Source organism: Mus caroli, unplaced genomic scaffold, assembly GCF_978045245.1.
Source record: "Mus caroli unplaced genomic scaffold, Mus_caroli_1 scaffold_2, whole genome shotgun sequence".
NCBI lineage: Eukaryota > Metazoa > Chordata > Mammalia > Rodentia > Muridae > Mus > Mus caroli.
The window spans coordinates 38,898,520-38,921,038 of record NW_028227257.1 but is presented as its reverse complement, the minus strand read 5'-3'; the positions used below and the strand labels follow the sequence as shown (position 1 = coordinate 38,921,038).

Below are 22,519 nucleotides of genomic sequence, written 5' to 3'. Positions count from 1 at the left end.
GATTGGGGAAAGAATATTTTCTTTATAAAATATGTTTAACCTACCCAAAAACTTTATTTATAGGATTTTTTTCAAGGAAGTGAAAACTTAACAGCATCAAAGAGGTTTATATACCATGTATGCTTGTCTACAATCACACACACACACACACACCAAAAAAAAAAAAAAAAAAAAACCCTGTGAATATTCTTGTCCATTCATGGATGAATGAAGAAATTATGATGTCTTTAATGGTAGAATATTTGCCAAGAATAAAGTGGAATAAAACCATAATACATCTGATTTAGAAATTCTGCTGAATGAAAAACACAAGAACCTCAAACTAAAGCTTGAAATGACACAATGCCTAACATGTAGCCATGACCACTGAAATACAAACAAGTGTCCCCACACATTAGGAGGAGGAGGGGAGAATTCCAATGGAAAAGACACAAGGCAAGATCACAGTGATAGAAATATCTCCTCATCCTTATTTGTTTCCCAATAACATCTGTGTACAGATGTTAGAATACACAACAGATGCACACTTTATATACATATGTTTGACTTTACATGCATAAAAAGTCATAAATAGAATTAATGAAACTAAAAACAACTGTAATAATACAGTGGTTCACATGCAGGAACTCAGGTTAGGTCACAGGTTTCAAGACCTGAGTTATGGATGGTTCAGAATACGGTTCCTACATTAGAAAAGTCTGGGACTTTGAGGCTCATTGCAAGGTCTTTGTAGTTATAACCTAGGCTAGGCACTCATAAAACGGAGATGATACAATTAGTATCCACTTTAGAAGGTTGTCCTTGGTGTAATGTCTGGGACACAGATGCATTCGATACATTTAAGCTGTAGTCATTATTATTAAATAGCTCTTCAGCTACACTGGCATTACCCTAACTCAATCAGGAATGTGTGTATAACCATGGAGATTTTTAAGAATTAGATGTCTACAAACTGCATTAGGCTGCAATCTAAATAACTCACAAATTTGACAGCATATGATTAAGCACTCACAAATCCTATTTTAGTTATCTATTTCAAACCAAGTAACTATCTCTTTGGCAAAAAAAAGTCTTCCTTTAATGTTATTTCATAGAAGGACTTGTAAAAAATATCAAGCACAGGGAAATTTGAATATAATTTTTTTCATAATAGTCGTCTCTGTCTGGTCCTTATCCCTTAATCTCATCTTTTGAGAATATACATATGTATATGTACAAATGTGCATATATAAAACTGTGACTATACTGTATGTTAGCTGGCCTGGTTTTGGCAACTTGACACATGCTAGAGTCATCTGAGAGAAGAGATCCTCAACCTTAGAAACTGTTTCCATAAAAATCAAACTATAGGTAAGCCTATTGGGAATTTTCTTGATTAACATAGGCCCAGTCCATTGTGGACATCCCTAAGAGGTAATACTGGTTTGTATAAGAAAGCAACCAGTAATAAGGACACATGCTCCACTATGTTCATAGCAGCCTTATTTATAATAGCCAGAAGCTGGAAAGAACCCGGATGTCACTCAACAGAGTAATGGATACAGAAAATGTGATACATTTACACAATAGAGTACTACTCAACTATTAAAAAGAATGAATTTATGAAATTCCTAGGCAAATGGATGGACCTGGAGGGCATCATCCTGAGTGAGGTAACCCAATCACAAAAGAACTCACATGATATGCACTCACTGATAAGTGGATATTAGCCCAGAAACTTAGGATACCCAAGATATAAGATACAATTTGCCAAACACATGAAACTCAAGAAGAACAAAGACCAAAGTATGGACCCTTTGCTGTTCTTAGAATTGGGAACAAAACACCCATGGAAGGAGTTACAGAGACAAAAATTGGAGCTGAGATGAAAGGATGGACCATCTAGAGACTGCCATATCCAGGGATCCATCCCATAATCAGCCTCCAAACACTGACACCATTGCATACACTAGCAAGATTTTGCTGAAAGGACCCTAATATAGCTGTCTCTTGTGAGGCTATGCCCGGGTCTAGCAAACACAGAAGTGGATGCTCACAGTCAGCTATTGGATGGATCACAGGGCCCGCAATGGAGGAGCTAGAGAAAGTACCCAAGATGCTAAAGGGACCTGCAACCCTATAGGTGGGACAACAATATGAACTAACCAGTACCCCTGGAGCTCGTGTCTCTAGCTGCATATGTATCAGAAGATGGCCTAGTCGGCCATCAGTGGAAAGAGAGGCCCATTGGTCTTGCAAACTTTATATGCCTCAGTACAGGAGAATGGCAGGGCCAAGAAGTGGGAGTAGGTGGGTAGGGGGATCGGGGGGAGGGCATGGGGGACTTTTGGGATAGCATTCGAAATGTAAATGAAGAAAATACCTAATTAAAAAAAAAAAGACAGCAAACCAAGCAAACCCATAAAGAGGTTTCCTCCATGGCCTGTGTTTAGCCCTCAGTGTTGGACTGTTACCTGGAAGTGTAAGATGAAATCAATGCTTTTCTCCTCAATTTACTTTTGGTCATGTTTTTTTTTTATCACAGAATTAGAAACCAAACCAAGATAGTTTGCGTCAGTGTCACTGTATTCTAAACCAGGCATTTTCATGTAAAAGTCTTGTGAGAAGTCCTTAAATTCCTGCACAAGTATGTGAAGCTGCGCCTCTAATACCAATTTCTTATAAAGTGGAGCTTAGCGCAGCCTGTGGCTGGTGAGAGCACAGTGTGGACATCACCCTGGGTCCTTGAAGGGTGACAGTTGAGAGTAGTCTGGAATACCTTCATTTCGATATGAGGTCTTTGAGGGCTGTGTTTGGTATCAAACACCATAGGTGTGTAAGTGGTAAAGCAGGCAAGCCTGGAGAAGCCTCTGCCTTTGGACATTTGTGCAGCTAAGAGTGGTGCCTTGGTGACAGTTTGTGGCAATAGAAGCCAAGTTAGATATTAGGCAGGTTGTCCCGTCAGTACTAAAGTCTGTCCAATATTAGCTTTGTGTTGAAAAAAGGAAGAGTCATTATCAGTTGTATGATGGAGTGGGGTGACTGTGGGGTGGGGGTGGTGTCCACATTTCTAGAGGAAACTCTGCTTGCTCTCCCATTTTTAATTAATTAAGATTTAACTAATTAAGTAATTTTAGATGACTCTTAACTTGTCTTGGTTCACAAACTTGAACTTTTTCTTTTGGCCCATAGAGCAGTACTTACTCAAAACTGACTAAGCAGACAGATTTTCAAGTTCCTAATTCAAATGTACATGAGTCTTTAGTCCTCTACTTTAGCCTTAACTTCCAATCCAATCACAGAAGGTGCTGGCTTTTAATGAAAGCAGCTTGGTGCTCCTTGCCAGGATGCCTGGATGCAAAGGGGCCCAAAGGAGAAGATCCAGCTCAGGCTGCCTGAGGGCAGAAAGCTGCCTCTTTAGCTAAGTAAGAACAGCTGCCACTGCTTCAGGCTTTGCTTTGTGGCAAGCAAGCCAGGTACATGGTCTTCCAGGTGCTTAGAACAGCACATCTGCTCCTGGGCCACCCAGGTCTTATCTTGCAAGAAGCTGATCGTGTCTGACTTGGTTCCGGTGAGAAGCACAAAGTTGTGTGGTGGTTCGTTTTGTTTTGGGGAGCCTTGCTTTTCCCATCTTCCCTTTGAGAAGTACACACATGCCTTCATAACCTCACTTGATACCAGGGGTGTGTTGGGAAATACACTTAGCAGCTCAGAAGAAACAGCATCTCTTCCTAACACTGTTTTCACCGAGATTGGATGTTGGCAGAGAGTGCCTACCCTTTTGAAATTATTTCACCTGTCAGGGGCTCTTCCACCCCATGGGAATGTTAACAGGAAACCAGCACACCACTTACATTGCTTTTCTACATTTGTTTAACACACACAGAGAGAGAGAGAGAGAGAGAGAGAGAGAGAGAGAGAGAGAGACCGCTTCACCATGAGTCTTCCTACATGAAGCTATGGTTTGAGGAGGAAGAAATTGAGTTCTTTTTTTCTCATGTTTGTTTATACATTTATTTCCTAAAGGTCAAACATAGGCTAAGTTTGTTATCTCTCTCCCCTAGTGGATGGCTGTATTCACAGAGCTGCTGGCCCCTGTTTGTTAGCTGAGTGTCGGAACCTGAACGGCTGTGAGACTGGACATGCAAAAATCACATGTGGCTACGACCTCCCTGCAAAGTGTGAGTACTGCATGCCTGAACTTCCTTTCAGAATAGCTGAGAGCGCCAACCTCGCCTTTTATTTATTTATTTTTCTTCAAAAGAATATCTAGAAAAGGAGACCGCTGAAGTGGAATTTAATTAAATATACTTACAGTCAAATTTAGTGTGTAGGTGCATGTTTATTTGTGTGATTAAGTATAGAAAATTTTGGTTGTTCAGTTTTTTTTTTAACAGTGTCTCTGAAACCGAGAAATAAAAATATGGGGAAAATATACGTTCCAGTATTTAAGCACCACCAATGACAGCTTCTGGAAATAATGCCAATTTCTCATTCCTTGTTCGCCTTTCCTGATTGTGGATGTGTTCAGAGCAAAGGAGATCAAAGTGATGTATTGTGTTTTCAGCTGCCATGTAAAGGCTGATTGGCAATTACAGCCCAGGCATCTGTCACACTCAACTCTCAGGAGAAGCAAGTGGAATGCAGTTGTCAGTTTGAGAATGTATTTGCTCTTTGAATGTGGAATGGTCAAATTTTCTATTATATTTTAATAGAAAAAAATGCATTGCAATTGACTGACCTTGTTGCTTGAGTGTTTAGCTGACTTGGGTAGGTAGTATAGAATAAACAATGAGAGAAGTGATTAAAGGTGCTCCTTTTAAAATTATATAATTTCCAGGGCCCGGGGATGGAGGGCGGGGCTGTGCTACACTATTAAGGTGTGCACTGGCCTGGAAATTTCGACTCAAATTTAATCTCTGTACTTGCTTCTTAGGATACTGCTTGATCTATGAGCACATTTTATGTGAAGGCAAAGCTACTTTTGCTTGTCTTTTATTAGTGAAGAAAGCATGAGCTCAGAAGGTACAGCATAATTTGTGGGATATTATTGGATTCTGTATGGACAGGGTGTATAGAAATGAGCTACCCAAGGCTATCTGTTAATGGTGACATAGAGCACTTTATTTTAAAGAAAAGTTTAAAAGGTGTGTGTGTTCTCACTTTGACCAATAGAACTCATGATCTTGAGTATTAAAGGTGAATTTCTTCTGGGATTATATAGCCCATGTTGACAAAGGCCACTCTTTAATCTGTCTAACCTGATGCTACCTGTCTGAGGCAGCTGACCTATCATCCTGAGAATGAGCAGATCAGCCACTTTAAGACCAAGTAATAAGTAAGGTGGTCTTTGAAATTCACTATTTTCTCTGTATGAAAACAGACATCAAAATTCTTCCACTCTGAGCTTTATGAACACAGATAAACTTGGAATTTCTACACATGATCAAGTAAAAATGATGGTCTATAGGTATTATTTAAGAAATGTAGGAAGCTTTTTTTTAACTTAGTTGTTATTTGACATCCTTGTATACAAGAGACTACATTTCCACTGACTGCCATTCAATTTATTTCAGAGTTATTGAGAATTTAGATAGTATCAAGCATCAAGGTACAGGGATCAATATGTCTGTGGGATGTGGTAGAAGTTGCCATATTTGAACCCTGTGTTTGAGCTGATGTATGGATGTGGCTTTCAGAAGTATTCTGAAGCAAGTGGATCTAGTGGCCCAAGGCTCTATACATGGAGAATCAACCAGCAGGACTCAGCATGGAACCCCAGTGAGCTGAAATTCCTACTGTAGTCCTTATATTGCACCTCAAGGATATGAGTGCCAGCTAGGTTTTATGTCAACTTAACACAAACTAGAGTTATCTGAGAAGAGGGAACCTCAACAGAGAAATTATCTTTATAACATCAGGCTACAGACAAGACTGTCATGAATTTTCTTAGTTAGTGCTTCATGTTGGAATACTCTGCCCATCTCTGTGGCATCAGCTGTAGACTGGTGGTTGTAAATGTTATAAAAAAGCAGGTCAAGTAAGCTCCAGGGAGCAAGACAGTAAGCAGCACTCCTCCGTGGCCTCTGTGTCATCTCCGGCTTCCAGGTTCCTGCCCTGATTTTCTTTGATTATGAATTGTGATATTGAACTATAAGCAAAATAAACCTTTCTCTTCCCAAGTTACTTTTGGTCATCGTGCTTGGTCACAGCAGCATTATCCTTAACTAAGACAGCATATCTAATAAAGAATCGTCCAGTGGAATAGAAAATAGCAGTCCAGCATGGCAGCATTGCTACATAAAAATCAGATATGTGCTGTCAATGAAACTGTCTTGATAATTCTGTGTACTTTAAAAGATTAATGATTGATGGTAAAATGGTAGAGGGAATGTGAAATTGAGTAACAACTGCTCACACTTGTATTCCACTTTATACAGTTTGCTAGTACTTTCCCAAGGCCTTGTATCTTAAATTATGCTTTATAAACATTGTATGTGTTCATTTCCCTTTTCCCTATCCCTGAGAGATAGTTTTCTTTCTCATCAATTTGGTCCCTCCATTTCAGAGTCATTAACAATCCACAGATGTGCTTTTGTAGTGAGAGAATGAAAAGGGAGCTCATTACATACTGTTTGGGTCATTTTCCCTTCCATATTTAATAATTCGGTGACAGTTTGACAGCAGAGACTAGCTCCTATCTGTCCTCTGAGACAGTGGGTTCATCATTATAGGGGTACTAAAGCCAGCCATCCAGCCACAAGTGATGATATCTTCACGCACCAGCAATTTGTTTTGAAAATGATTTTGTCTGGGTTACAGGCAATATTGGTCATTTTGGACTGCTCTCTGCTTTCCTATGCTTCCTAAATTAATTTATCCACGAATGGTTGTATTTGAATTAATTATTCTTGTAGACTGTGTTCTGTGACTTATCATGATGGGTGGAATGAAAAGCCCCTGTATGTTTTCTCTTTCCTTTGCTGCCTGAATGTTTGAATGGTTTCTTTTGGCACAAAACTAACCAATCACTTTTCTCAAAAGAAGTCATGGGTGGCAAGAATACTATCTGGAATTGCACTGAAAGCTATTTTTTAGGAAGTGTACAAAGGGCTGTTTATGTAATTTCAATTTTGAAGGAATGGTTCCTTCTGTGAGACTAGACTTGTTTTTAGATTTGTAAAAACCTTTCAGTGTGTATGTCTGTATAGACACTTTTTCACATGAAGGGTGTTTACATTTCTCTGTTGTAGAACTCTGTCCTACAAGCCTAACAGTCATTACCATTATAAATAGAGAAGTCATGATAAATCCACAACAGGCTCTCAAGATTGGTCCTGTTGACTATACTTCATAGTAGAAGAAGTGGAGAGAGTCATTAGATGCTCATGTGAGATTCCATCCACTCTACTACATCTCCTTCCAAACTATTCAATTCTGTCTCAGTTGCCCAGGAAAAGTCCATCTACCACTATCATTGTTATATTGGCAACATGTGGCACAGTGTCCCAATTTTATGATTGCTTAATATATAAAAATAGTGTCAAATCAATGACTTTGTTCAGGACCTTTACTTCTGGAGAATATAGTGTATTAGCCGTGACTCTTGCTTCTCAAACCTTCCATCTTGTGATTCATTTTGCATGGTGCTATTGCAGTCCATGTCCTCTTATTTCAGTTATGGCAAGGCTGTGAATGTTTGGGATATTTCTTGTCTGCTGTGTTTTTTCATAGGCTCTGTTGCTGATCCTCAGTCCTATACACTACTATCGCCTTGTCTGGAGATAGCTAGACATCTTCATGACTTCTTCTCTTATGTTCTTCACACTCCAGTTAACTGCAACCTCAGGTGTCATCTTAGCCGATGTAATAATCTTGACTCCTCTGCTTCATTTGTAGCATATTGTACTGTAGCATGTTAACTTCTAATATAGATTATTATTACTTATAGTTTTTGGTAATGTCTCCCCATAGCAGAATGAGGATGTAGATTTTGAGCTTGGGATCTATTTTCTTTGTTTTGTTATATCTATACAGGTTCTAAAATTGTCCAACATATAAAGAGGCTTGAGAGGTATTTCTTGAAAGAATTAGTGAAAATAAACTCCAATCCTTGGACAGCTTTTTTTTTCTTAATTAAAGTTAACTTAATTTTCTTTGGCTTCCCACAATGCACTGCTATATCTTGAACCATTTAAAATGTCTTGAATGGTATGACTTGCTCCCAACTTGATTCTGTGCATCTCTGTAAGTTTGTGATTGTCTAGAAAGCTCACTCTTTGATCTTTTCCACTTACCTTTTAGAATCAACTTAGATATCACCTCTGTTAGGAATGATACTCTTATTGCTTCAACTACAAGTGACCTTTTTTCCATTCAGTGTGTTACATGTTAACATTTTACATGATGCTTCTTTGGCTTGACATATATATTTCATAATTGTGTATATATGGACCTAGAGGAGAGTCTCATGTTTTGTTCCATAGGAATCATCTACCTTATTTTTTAAGGTAACAATTCTTATTGATTGAGAGCTCACTGAGAAGGCCAGGCTGGATGACCAGCAGCAGGTTCAAGGGATTCTTCTGTATTCAGTCCTCCAGTGTTGCACCACTGGGAACCTTCACAACTAGCTCTTTTATATGGCTACATGGTATCAAACTCAGGTCTTGATTGTGTGACAAGCACTTTATTCTCTGAGAAGTCTTCCCAGATCATTGGTGCATCTTCCTTATACATTACAGATACTGGAGAAATATGTGTCAAATGAAGTATTTATTAAAACTGGAAAAATGACAATTGATGAAAGCTTAGACATAAAAGTTATGCTAATATTCCTTAAAAATGGAGTTAATGTTAGTTACATAATTTGTTTGAATGAGTGGTATTAGTTAGTATCCTTATTCTATTCCTAGCTACAGTAATAATCTGATAATAGTAGCTTAAAAGGTACTGTTGATAGTAATTAGTACTTCTCTGGTGTCTGCATCAAGAAATAGTAGTACCCGGAAAGAAAAGGTTGTCAGTCTTTTGAAGTTTTATGAAGAAGCAATAAGACAAGTAAGGATACTTTATTTCCAACATAAATAAAAATTCAGGTATAGATGAATCAAATATGCTGATCCCAGTAACAAGTAAAATCCAGAGTAGAGGCCAGGATCTAAGTGAAGTGTCACTGGCAGTGTAATACAGTCCTTCTACCTGCTTTTGTAAATAAAGTTTTATTCGATGCCAGCTAGGCTGATTGGTTCTTATAGTGTTTATGGCTGTATTATGGTGTGACTGAGTTGACTAATTCCTGTAGGGGTAGTATAATTGACATGTCTGAATCATGTGCTATCTATTCTGTGGTCGTTTATTAAGACCTAGTCTGTAGCAATCTTTATATTTTAAAAAGGCATACTTTGTCAAAAAGTATATTTATTGTATTTTAAGTATATGTAGTTGATCAGAGTTGACAAAGCAGAAAAATACCGACTTGCTATCTATTTCCTGGGACTGTCCTTGTGTATTGTGCCTCAAGTAAATGTGTATTTAGGAGGATGATCTGAGCCTCTTCAAGTATTTCATGTATCTAGACCATCTTGGACAAAAAATTACTGATGAGGAAAAAAAAGCCTCTGTATTGAACTAGAACTAAGAAGTGAATAAGTCAAGTCTCTGTAGGGACAGTTAGTTTAAATCACCAGAGTTTGGGCCATAAGTCTCCATCCCTTGCCTCTCCCAGTGTGGCTACCTAATGTGCTGGAAGGGGGCCTTCAGGCTTGAGGAAATTCATAATTGGGAGTAAGTAACTCCAAAGGTGGTTCTGCGTTAGTCCACTGTGGAAAGTGCCCTGATTTCGGCCATCGGGAGCTCTCCCAGCAGGGGCTTGATTGTGAAAGCAGGAAAGTAGACATGCTGGGAGGAGTGTGACTCTGCAGCCTTTGATGGAGACCTGAGGGCTCTCATAAGCCAGTTCCATAATTAAATGGCCTGTTACTTAAGGAGAAAAAACAGCTCTTGAAGAACATAAAGTCATCACCGTGTTTCTTGAAGATGAGGATGTGGCTGTTCTTCATAAACACCTTTCCTGATTCATTTCCTTAGGACTTTAGCTTCCATATCCACAGTTCTCTCCTTAGGTGGGGAGTGGTGGATGTATCCTCTTACTGAGCCTCACAATGGATGCAGAATTGAGAAATATTTAGATTTCTCTAATGTAGTATTGAAATGCATTTTCAAAGAAAATCATCATGCCTTATTCCAGAAAAAAAAAATGGAGTTAGAAGCGCTGTGGCTCAGCAAACTCTTAACTCTAATGAATGCTCAAGTTTGAGGGCCACTGCCCTACAGGGGAGTCAAATAACAAATAGCCATCTTACTGTCACCCTCCTGGCTGTGTAACACAGACATCATCGTTTTGCTTAATAGAATAGAATAGAATCCTTGGAAGAGAATTCTGGAATGTTCTTCTTTTCTTTTGTAGTATTTCCACAGTTAGTAATACTGCCAATATTTGCTTAGCTCTTCCTTGCCTGTCCTCCCTGACATTACAGTTTAAGGAGGGCAGAGTCATAGAAGTCTCATAGATCCTTGGGATACATAGCATCTGGCACAAGAATAGGCTCTTCATGCATACTTGCTGGGAGAATTAGCAATAGCCTGTGTTCTTTCTCTCCTCATCACTAGGGAAACTGTTAGAAACCAACACAACCACTCTCAAGATGGAGCTCTGCAGTTCAGAAATATGTAAAGCTAAATCTGTTGCTGTCCTCAGCATGACATCACATCACCCAGCATGCTTCTTTTCATGAAACTTTAATAAGTTTTACTACTATTAAAAAAGGGAACAGAATAAAGAGAACATGAGAACATGGGTGTGTGCATGCTGTGGCTTTGCTGTAGATGTGGAAGTCAGAGAACCAGCTTTCGAAGGTCAGTTCTCTCCTTTCATACTGAACAAAGCAGGGCTTGAACTCCTGTCACCAGGCTTGAGCAGCAAGAACTCTTACCTGCTAAACCATTCTGTGGGTCCCAAGCACGCCTCTTGATGAAAGGTATTAGCAGTAAAAGAAAGTACAAAAAGACAAATACTTAAATATGTTTGGCCACACATGTATCTTTTACACATGTTCTCCCTTTTTAGACACACTGGAATAATGTAGGTTCTCTTACCAAGCAATTTGATGACCAATCTATTCTAATATTAGTATTTTTGAAAATATCTACATTTTGAAAGCAACCAGTACATTTGTTACTGTATTACCAGATAGGTGTAGAACAAAGCCTGAACTTTCTTTCATCATTTGCTGCCTTAGCTGGCCTTCAGAGGACCCTGTCTATACCCCCCCCATATGATCAATAGGAAATAACAGTGTAAATCAATTCCAAGTAATAATGTAAATGTGCTCTTGAAGGCAATTCCTGCTGTGACATAAGTAGTTAGCAGCGACACTGGCATTAACCACAGTGGGGGTAATCAGCCTGTGGATGTGTTTAATCAGAGTTATCAGCTAAGATTAAAAAGAGAGCCACGGTTGTACAGGGATAATCATTTTCAAGGTTTAAAAGATGAATATGTTAACGTGTCCTCATAAATTAAAGCCATCAGAATGGCTTTGAGTAATTTAGGATAGTCTGAGGTCAGGCACAAGCAAACAGGAGAGGTTAATCTCAGGGCCATGGTCATTAATGTGCAGAGACAGCAGAATACACTTTCAGAAATAAGTAGCAAGCACCGAGTTAAATGATTTTCCCCATACATTAAGATATTCCTCTGGCTGTCACTAACATACATGATTTGATTAAAAAGCAGCAACATGGAATAATTTCTACATGTATTAATTATCTTAGCAATTAATCACTAATTTTAAAAACTAAATGTTGGTCCACTTTATGAATTGGTTTAGAAACACTGACAGAGCTAACTATACACTGTGGAATAAACACTTGATTCCATGGTGTGGCACTGAACTTCAAGGTCGATCTGGAAAGTCCTGAACTTGATATTCTAATTACATTGTGAAGTCCTTTAACCTCTGAGCATGTCTTTCCTTGTCCATGATTATCTCTGGGTCACGGTATCTATCTTGCTAGAGTCTGTGAGGAATAGACATAGAACTGTGTCTTAATAATATAAGACATTAGAGAGAGATGTGACTTTATTGGTAGTTGTAAAATAATTGGCGTACTTCATTTGCTTGTTCAACCTATTTTTATTGGGTGCTTGTTCTGACCTTGGGGGGGGGGGCTCTTCTAGAAAGTAGAGAACTATTTCATAGAAATCCTGGTCACTTAGATCTGACGTTCAAACTAAGAGAGCCAGACAATGAACATATTTGTACAAAACTGAGGACTTTTAGAGGGCAGTGGAAACTAGCAGGAGGCTAGAGCAAGCTACCAGAGTGGAAAGGTGAAGAGGAAGTTTTCCTGTGTGGTCAGGGAAGGCATCCCTGTGGGTGTGATATTTGCGCAGAGAGCTCTGCCGCTTGCTCAATGAAAAACCATTGCAGACAAAAGAAAACTCTTTACCCCTGAATTAAAGTCAGCTTACACAAAATGAGAAGGAAGATAGCCAGGGAATTCTCCTTGTGTTCTTTTTTCCTTACAGTTGGTTTATCTTGTCTTTGTTCTGATGTCTAAGCATGTATGCATCTAGATACATACATACAATCGTTCCAGCCTAGGTTTTACTGGTAATGAAAGGATTGCTGTGACAAATCAGGGTCAGACAGGAGTTTTAATGATCATTTAAATGATCACTTATTGATCACCTTATATTTTCACAGCTAGGGAAATTGGAGCCCAGGATGATGGCTTAGTCTTTCCCAGGATTTTATAGTAACTGGCAAACACAAGCGCAGAGCTGGAGTTCCTCACATCACGGTGTAGTGACCTTTTTGTTAGAAATGTGCTCTGTGATCATGCTAACACTATTATAAGCACTGTATATTATAAGACTGTAGCCATCTCCTCAATCACCTCTCACAGTACACCTGCAACATCACTGATGATAGTAGTCTTGATAAGTTCCACAGCATTGATAAAACCATGAGCTTCCCTGGTGAGGTTTTCCACATTAGTCCCTCAGAGTCTTACAGCATTATCTCAGGTATCTGAGAAAACATGGAAATCACCTCTATGACATAATGAGAATTCTTCATTATCCTTAATGAAGTACAGTAGCTTCCCTGCAGAGGAAAGACATCCTTCAAAAGTCATTTTGACAGACATCAGACATGCCTGCAAACCCATCAACATTTTTTCTTTAGAGGTGTAAACATAATCTCCCACTCCACTCTGAGAGCAGCTGGGACTTTCTGATGTCCTTTGAGTGAACAGGATCTGTCTAAGGTGGGGGATTGCTGAACTTATGTTTAAAACGATGCAGGCCTCCATGTGTGAGCTCTCTGTCTTTCCACCACTCCCTGCTGTTCACCTAGGGCTACCATGACCAGTTACAGCACTCCATGTCTGTAAACAGCACAAACATTCTGTCCTGGAGAGCAGAGATAGGAAAGACAGCAATGTGGGTGGATGCCTCCTACGGGCTTATGAGGAAGTCCATGCTGGCTTTTTCCAACTCTCTGTGAGTCCAAGTCATTCCTGGGTCAAGGCACATAATCTCCAGTTTCTGTTTCTCTCCTCATATGTTATTTTCCCTGCCTCTGTGTCATTTCCTTAAGGTCCCTTGTCATTAGATTTAGGGTTCACTCTAAGCTATCTCCTCTCTCTAGTTATTGAGATCCTCAATTACATCTATCTACAAAGATCCTTTTGGGTTTTTTTTTTGTTTTTTTCTAAATAAATTCATCCTCATGTTCTGGGGCTCAGAACACTGTCACTTTTTATTGAAAATCAGTACCCCATGGTGTACTCTTTGTAAGATAGCAAGTTTCATATCATAGGAAGCACTGAAGAAAGGAAAAACAAGCTAATAATCTGAGGGACCTCAGGCCGTCTCTGGAAAGATCCATGTGGTGAGTAGCTAGAGCTGAAGCAACAGTGTGGGTGAGCCGAGAAATGGATCTGGCATAGCCAAACAACAACCATGCAGCGGCCTTGGCACTACACTCTGCAGCTTCTGTCAGACTTTCAGGTGTCTGTGTTCCTGAGTTTGACAGCAACATCAAGCAGTATCCTGAGCCAAAGCCACCCTGCTAAGTCCTTCCAGAATTCTCAGCCTCTGAAACTAGGAGATGGCGTTTGTTACTCAAGTTTGGAGATTCATGTTAATTCAGTCATCAGATGTTAATGCAGCAACCAGAGTGTTACCGTACTTCTTACATTGGTAGCATATAGGTAAAGAACTGATAGTGTCAATGAGGGGATTGGAGAGATTGAAAGGGAGACAGAGGGGGAGAGGGAGAGGAGAGGGAGAGGAGAAGGAGAGGAGAAGGAGAGGAGAGATGAAGGAAAGGTGAAGGAGGGGAGGGGATGGCAGAGGAGGAGAGGGGATGGAAGGAGAGGGGAGGGGAGGGGAGGGCAGAAGAGGAGAGGGGATGGAAGGGGAGGGGAGTGGAGGGAAGGGGAGGAAAGGAGAGGAGAGGAGAGGAGAGGAGAGGAGAGGAGAGGAGAGGAGAGGAGAGGAGAGGAGAGGAGAGGAGAGGAGAGGAGAGGAGAGGAGAGGAGAGGGAGAGAGCTAAACCTCATGTAGTAAAGAAGTATTGAAAAGAACACATCCAGTGAAAACACACCACTGGCATTACTATTTACCTACTCCTTGATTATTGTCTTATCATTATGCTGGTCGCCGAGATGCTACTCACTGACAGGGACTGCTGTTCCCATTTGCAGCAGTGCTTCCAAAGGTGGAAGGGGAATCAGCTTAGCTTCTCCCCTGTGCTAAGGCTACAAGGGAAGCAGAGCAGCAGCAGCGGTAGGTAGGTTCTATTTACATTTGCAGCAGTGCTCTTCTTGTCTGTTTGCTGTGCCAGGTGGTGTGTTTCCCATTAGCTCCTTCAGTTTTCAGAACCACCCAGCACTTGCCCCATTTCTAATCATATGCTATTTGTGAAAGCCCTATAATTTCCTAAGGCCCTCTGAAGCTTTCCCCTTCCTACCTGTGACATTTTGAGGAAGGATTTATTTCTCTTTCTGTGTTTATTCTGCTTAGTGAAAAAAAAAACCCACAAGAAAAAGCCTTCACTGTATTTTCCAAGTTCCCTGTAGAATCGTGTCTGTATTTTGTTGGAGTCTGCTTATCCATTTGAAGGTCTGTGCATGGCAAAGGGTTAGCTTGGGAACCCTTCCTGTATAGCTGCTTAGGCTTGCTTCCTTACATTAATGGTACATGATGCCAAACTCCTGTTTTTCTTTGCCTGGCTTGTTGACTGTCTTCATGCCATGATATTAGTTAGTCTTTCATGTGGCATGGTATGACGTGAGCACAAACATGCCGTCTTTCATCTTTCCCACTCTGCTGACATTGACTACCCCACTGTACTGTAACATGCCTTGTGAATGTGGAAGTCAGGAGTTTGTGTGGTTGTTTAGGAAAGAAGGAGATTGTGAGTTTGACTTTGGAAGTGGCTTGATGGAAAGGAGAGTTCTGGAATTCCCCATACAATCTATTGGTAGGTAACTTGAAGGAGGAGTCTCTGCTTGACAGGCTAATAGGAAAAGGTCTTCCTTCAGTATACCCAGGACATTTCTTGCCTGTTGTTTTCAAATTATACTACTCATTCATCTTCCTCTTGATTCTATCCATTGCTTGCAAAATATGGCATTGAGATGCAATCCTTACAATAAGCAGGTCACCGAACATTGAATAGTTAAAACAATTCTTACAGCTGAGTCTGTAGCTATAGAAGAAGCCAGAATTTTACATCAAGTAGGTATGGATGTCTAAACTTCCCTTAAGTTCTCTGTTGTCAATAGTAGCACACTTTTCCCATCCTGGTTAGTTTGGGGTAGAAATTTCAAAGTATCTTAAGGCTAGAAAGAATTTGTATAGTTATTCTTTGCAGACAACATTAGTGAATAGCAGATTAAATGAACATTGGCTTTCTAGAATGTAGCATGTGTTTTGTGTGCCTTTTGGAAGAGAATGGGTTGTAAAACAGTCACATACCTCATAGTTGTAGAACTGAGTTAAATTGAGCAGAAATGAGTCAAATGGCTTCTCAGGATAACAAGCGCGTATACAATGTATCTGTTCCAGGAAATTACATCATCAGGCTATTATTCATCTGTGGCTCAGTATTCTTTCCAGTGGAGGTTTTATGTGTAGCCTATGAGAGGTAAAATATCTCTGGTATTCACCTTGAATGAATAGTGTTCCTCTTTGGAATGTCTCTCCCATTGACATACAAACTGTACAAAGTAGCTGTGGACATGGAATTGGAAACCTAACACTAGACTCTAATTCAGGCACTGGGTTTAGGCAGGTATTTAACTTCTCTGTGTCTACACTGGCCATGTGGAGATGGAGATGAGAATCACTTTGTCTTTATGCATATGTTAATATGATTGAAACATTCAGAGCACTGCTGAATTCCCTGAGATTAGCTTTAATTCTAGAAGGTTAGCTGTTTTACAGTCAAGTGGATTTGGCATTCTTGTCTAAATCCTCACTCATCCTGCTGTGCTTTAGTTGATACCATAGTCCTTATCACCATCAGAGGTTATTATTTTATGTATTTGTTAGGTTGGGTTGAATATTTGACTCTGTCACTAAGACACAATCTTCTTTAGAGCAAGAACTTCACTCACGGTTGTGGCACCATATGCCAGGAAAATGCTCCAAAATATAATGAGCCCGTGCATGTGTGAGGAAAACTAACCCTAGTGTGGAGGAGCTGACTGGACTGCACCGAATCTCCGCCACTGTTCACGCTGTACCTCTACTAACTGGCTTGGTAATTACAAGAAAATAACATCAACAAATATCTGGTCAAGCCTACTTAAATATTTGGTGCATTCACAAAAATGTTGCAGGTATGCTGCAGGTCTTTGCACATAATTCCTATTTGTTGAAACCTTGTGGCTTAAGTAACATCTCACAAGAAGTAAAGCAGGAATAAAGAAGTATGGAGAACTTCAGTGTCTCGGGGAGAAAACCTTGGTCTGTCTAGTACAGCTGATGGATAGACAGTGACATCCTTTTCAACTTCTATAAAGTATATGTGCAAAGATGATTTCCAAGTTTCACTATTGTGAAATCTCATTAAAATAAAGTGGTAATTTTATGGGTTTGAAGTGTTTTATGACCATCCCTTTTGATTGATACTGCTAGCCCAAATGACTGTTACTTACGTGTTGTAAATGTGTTAAGAAGGGAAATATTGATGTGTGTTTCCTCTGTATTCAAACCATTGAGACTTTATTGGAAATAATAAAGCTTTACAACATGTTCTTTACAAGTAGGATACTAGGACCATACAGCAGGATGAAAAAAAATCTATTTTCTTTTTCTGTGTGTCATAGAAAATTAGGCTATTTCCAGTTTTATATAGGACCCTGAAGTTAATTGTAATTTGGGGGAAGAAAAGAAGGCAATATAGTCACTGGTTTGATAACTATTATTTGAAAAAAGAGAATTACATTTTATTTTAAGGAAGGCAGTCAACTTAAACTGTATTTGTCTAGAAATAGTCTTAAGCAGGAATATGAAAATAATATATATAACAATACCTATGGGTAAACACCTATTTCATTTCCACAAGTATCCAGCTTTGTCATGGCACCTGAAGTCTATAAGTTGGGGTTAACATTTCCTGAAAGTATAGTTTTGAATGTGGTATACTTACATGTAATAGATAACCGTACACTATGATTTGGGGGAAAATGTCATGTTTAGCATCTTCTGCTCATGTGAGGGTAAAAGATACTATAGTTTGAAAAGTGTTACTACATTAAATTTTGTAAATCTGAAGATGCATTGAATGAGCATTTGCGACCATCCTTAAATAATATCTAGCAGGAAGTAAAACAAAATTTTCATTTTTTCCTGAATTTTCCTCAGTTACTCAATTCTATCTGCTCATAGATAATTAATCTTGAGTTACTATTAATACATATGAATTTATATGGACAGGTATGGGGTATTCATATGGTATGTTAGTTGGTTTATAGTGTCAACTTGACACAACTGGGGCGAGCAACCTTAACTGAAGAATTGTCTAAATCAGCCTGGTCTGTGCCCATGTCTGTGAGAGAGTGTGTTGAATAATGATTGATACAGGAGGGCACAGGCCTCCATGAGTGGCAACATCCCTAGAAAGGTACACCTGGGCTATACAGGAAGGCAAGTTGAGCAATAGCATGTCAGCAAGCCGGAGTGTAAGCCAGTAAGTAATATTCATATATGGTGTATTCATACGTGATTCCTATTCCAACTTCTCTCAATGATGGAGAGTCACCTGAGAGTTAGAAGCCAAGTAACTCTTTTTTCCCCAAGCTGCTTTTGGTCAGAGTGCTTTATCATAACAGAATGAAGGTTGGAGAGCCAGCAAAAGTCTTAGGCTCACTGCTTTGGGAAATAGGAGAGATTCGTGGCGTGTATATTTATTTAATGTCATTCTGTCTATTTGCTGTGCAAAACTTATTTTACTAGGTGAACCGAATTGCTTACAGCAGTAAAATACATTCTCCAGTATGGATGCTGGTGTTTCAATGCATGCTGATTTGAGCTCTGATATAGTCATAATCTACAAAGCAATCATACACATTTAACTTTCAAAACAGAAGTTGTCTCTGCTGGAGCTAAGGAAACAAGCTGGATCACAAAGCAATCTGTCCTTCTTTATAGAGAATGGACTTATCATGAAGGCATAGGGTCTATTTCAAACCTTGGTGTAGGCTTTCCCATTAATACAACTAAATTCTGTACTATGGCAAATTTTGAAATACTTGTCATATATTTCCTTCTACATGACAGTGTCTGTGGACACGAGAACCACAGATTTAAAGATGAGCAAAGAATATGATGAAGCACATATTTTTAAATGTCCAAAATGGAAGCGAAACTCAATATCATTATTTTTACTCTCCCCCACTCCAATTATATAGTTTCTTTAGCTACAGAGGACTCCGGTTTCTTTTTGCCTTTTATCTTGTTGTACCATTAATATTGTATGTACTTTTTACAGATTCCTTATACCTCTAAATTTCTGGTAATTCAAATATATAGCTATGTAATTATCAATTTTCTGTCTTATTTAATCACAATTCTTCTAAATTGAAGGCATTTTGAAGTGTTGTATGGTTTTTATACAAACCTACAACATTTATATTTGGAAACCTTGTTCTGGCACTCTCTTGATAGCACTGTCCTTTGGGCAGATCTCATAGGTGATGGAACTGGATGGAAGAATTCTCTTATCACCATTCAATCCTCCTAGCTGGGGCCTGAGAGAGATCCATTGTGCTGAATTGTTCTGCTTGGTAAATGGCTTTATAATGAGGGTTAATCTTATCAGTTAAGTGAATGAGTAGGAACTAAGGTGTTGCAATTCATTAGTATGTTATACTGTAGGACATACCTTGCTGTTGCAGACTTGCTTGCTCTTGTCCTGACCTCTTAAAAATCACTGTGTCAGTGTCCTAAGGATTGTCTTACTACAAGGAGAAATGCTCTTCTATAGAAAAGTATGGCCATCACTCAGCCACAGAGCTCTTGATTGCCGGGCTCCTCCTGAAGCCCTTTGCAAAACTACCTCATTGCTACCCTCAAGACCACCATTTTTGGTAGATACTATCTATTACTGGAGGCACAAGGAGAGCCAGGCATGAAGAGGTTAAATCCCTTTCCTGAGATTTCATAGCTAATGAGGGCAGAACAAGAAGTGAACTGACCTGGTCACTCTCCAAAGCTCCGCTTTTATAAATATGATGCTATGTGTCTCCATAGTCACAAGCATGAAGACTGCAATATGAGTTCATTGCACTGCTATTAGTTCACTTGGATTTATTTTCTCTCTTTCTCTCTTTTTCTCTCTGTCTCTCTGTCTCTGTCTCTCTCTCTTATCTCTCTCTCATTTCTTTGTGTGTATGAAATTTCTGAATGCTATTCACAGACATTTTTATTGAAATTTTTTTAGCTAGCATACAAAATAATACATAATCTACTGAAGCCATTTAGCGTTGCTCCTATATATATATATATATATATATATATATATATATATATATGTGTCTAGGGCTAAGCACTTGGGATCAGATAATCTATCAGGGTGTTTTCACCTAAACCAGAGTGTTTTTCAGCCATTGAATACTATCTGTGGCTCTTTTTTAGCGGTGAGACTTTGTGAAGATTCCCCTGTTCACACTGATACATTAACAAGTGTTGTCATTATGTAGTTCTTGTAAGAACTTTGTTGAGATCCTATGGACAAAGAATCTCTATGACATCTTAAAGACACACTATCTTACAGTCTTTTTAAATATCATCAGAACCCATCATGGACCGAAGCAGCACACACATGCAATAAGTCCCAGCTTGATGAATGATGAAGTCTTAAAGTCGGCCTGTACCTTAGGGGCTGACTTTTATGGGTGCCAGACTCTTTTTTTTCACTGGGATTCTTTGCTTTTTGATTGTCTTCTGCTCTTGTGATCAAAGTCAGGACGTTGTAGAATGGGGCTTTGTCAAAGGCCAGCTTCGATGCCATGGGGTAAAATGAGGAGGGCTGAGTGTGGAGTCAGCAAGTGCTCACTCAGCAGACTTTTCTCTGAGGGAATAAAGCTTGATTCAATGGGACTGGCATTCCCTGGGAGTAGAGAGAAACTCTTTGAACTCTAAATTCTTTGGGGGCCAGCAAGAAGAAGAAAAGAAAAAGGGAGGAAACCACACACACACACACACACACACACACACACAATTTGGTAAATGAGGAAAACTTAAACAAGCTCTAACCACTTTACATATATACACATGCATGCATTTTGTGGATGGATGGAGCAAAGATCCAACAAGCAAGCTCCAAACATTTTACATACATACATATACAGATACACACATTTAGTGAATAGAGCAAGCTTCATTAATCAGGCTCCAACAAACCTCACATATATACATATGTACACATATGCATATTTGATGGATGGTACACACTCTAATGACTTAACTCCAGCAGTGTTCTTTTTTCTCTTAGCCTTTTATACTGCCTCATACAGAGTTCTCTAATTAAGGAAAAAGAGTGCCCCATAGCCACAACTTACATATCCTCCAAAAGCAATCAGCACAAAAATGTATTTTTCAAGAACATTAAAATCATTACACAAAGGGAAATTTCAGGAGGCTTATTGATTATATATTCCTCTTTTGAACCTCATACCTAACTAAACATTTCTCACCTATCTTTTTTCTCCACAAGTTCACTGTAACCCCAAAGCAACAATTCTTTTGTCATTGATTAATAAAGTTTAAGTAAGCTAAGTTTATAGTAGCAAGATTTTTTTCTATGCTTAGCTGACAACACTTTTTATTTACCAAGACAAAGAACATCCATTTTATATTTTACTTTTGAAGTCTTGTTCAGCTAAACTGGCTAATCATATATTCTCTATTCTTACACTAATAATAGAATTATTTACTCTCTATTCATAAGCCTATCTTTTGTTGGTGCATACCGGGACCTGTAACCACATCCCTAGCTCACAAAATCCAGGAACTCAGACCCAACCTAGTGTGAATGTTTTCTTTGATCCTTAAGTTGTCCCAAGCCCATTTTTTTTCTTCCAACTATAATTACATGCACATAACCCGTGAAAGCTCACTTAGCTCCTTTTACCACCTATGCAGCCCTCAGTGTTCTGCAAGGTGGGGCATATTCTACTCTTAGTTCCAACTTTGTTATATCTTTCTGGAAAAACAAATTTAACCATCTCCTTAAACTTTCTATCAACTACCCTACCTTCCTAAAACTATTGAAATCAAATTCAGAATTCTATAAAATCATTAGTTCATCTAAACAGTATTATTTTATGAAAGTTCATCTTCATGTTGATCTGCAAGAAAATCCCAGTAGGAAACTCAGTAGAGTGGGATGTCTCCCAAGAAGCAATCACACAAGACTATAGGCAATGAAGGTCTTCCCAAGCCCAATCACACCATGATAGATAGATGAGGAATATAGCAATGGCAGACATGGGAAGGCACAGCAGCAGCAAGAAGCAATCCAAGCCCCTGAGGCTGTGGCTCTCCAAGGTAAACACATCTTTGCTGAGTGAGCAAAATGATAGACCTTCTCCAGGAAGCTCACTTGCCCACTACAACTCCTGCTGCATCTGGGCACCAGGGCTTTCTTATTCGGAGGTCATACAAGAAGTACTACTGCCTTGTTAAACTTTCAGTGGAGCCTAAACTACATAAAGCATTGGGAACTAGGTATTAGAATGTTTAGTTTTTGTCAAATATTTTAAATTAGAAATCTATCCATTCCTTTGTTTCTATTTTTGTTGACATACAAAATAGTGGGTTTCATTATAATTTTATATGTTATTGTACTTTGCTTATATTTACTTCTATTACCGTCTCTTATCCTCCCCAGAACTCCAAGTGGATAAAGGTAGAGTTCTCAGCTAATGACCCAGCACTAGACCCACCCGACTGCTG

General features: G+C 39.1%; 1 protein-coding gene across 9 annotated transcripts in view; it reads left to right on the top strand.

Moving 5' to 3' along the window:
- The window catches only part of Macrod2 (mono-ADP ribosylhydrolase 2), a 2,026,591-nt gene that overhangs the window by 637,480 nt on the left and 1,366,592 nt on the right, over positions 1-22,519 (top strand). For all 9 annotated transcript variants that reach the window (XM_085833735.1, XM_029471909.2, XM_029471907.2 and 6 more), the window contains exon 5: positions 4,044-4,160. In XM_085833735.1, the coding sequence (XP_085689861.1) occupies positions 4,044-4,160 (117 nt within the window). The remainder of the gene's footprint in view (positions 1-4,043; positions 4,161-22,519) is intronic.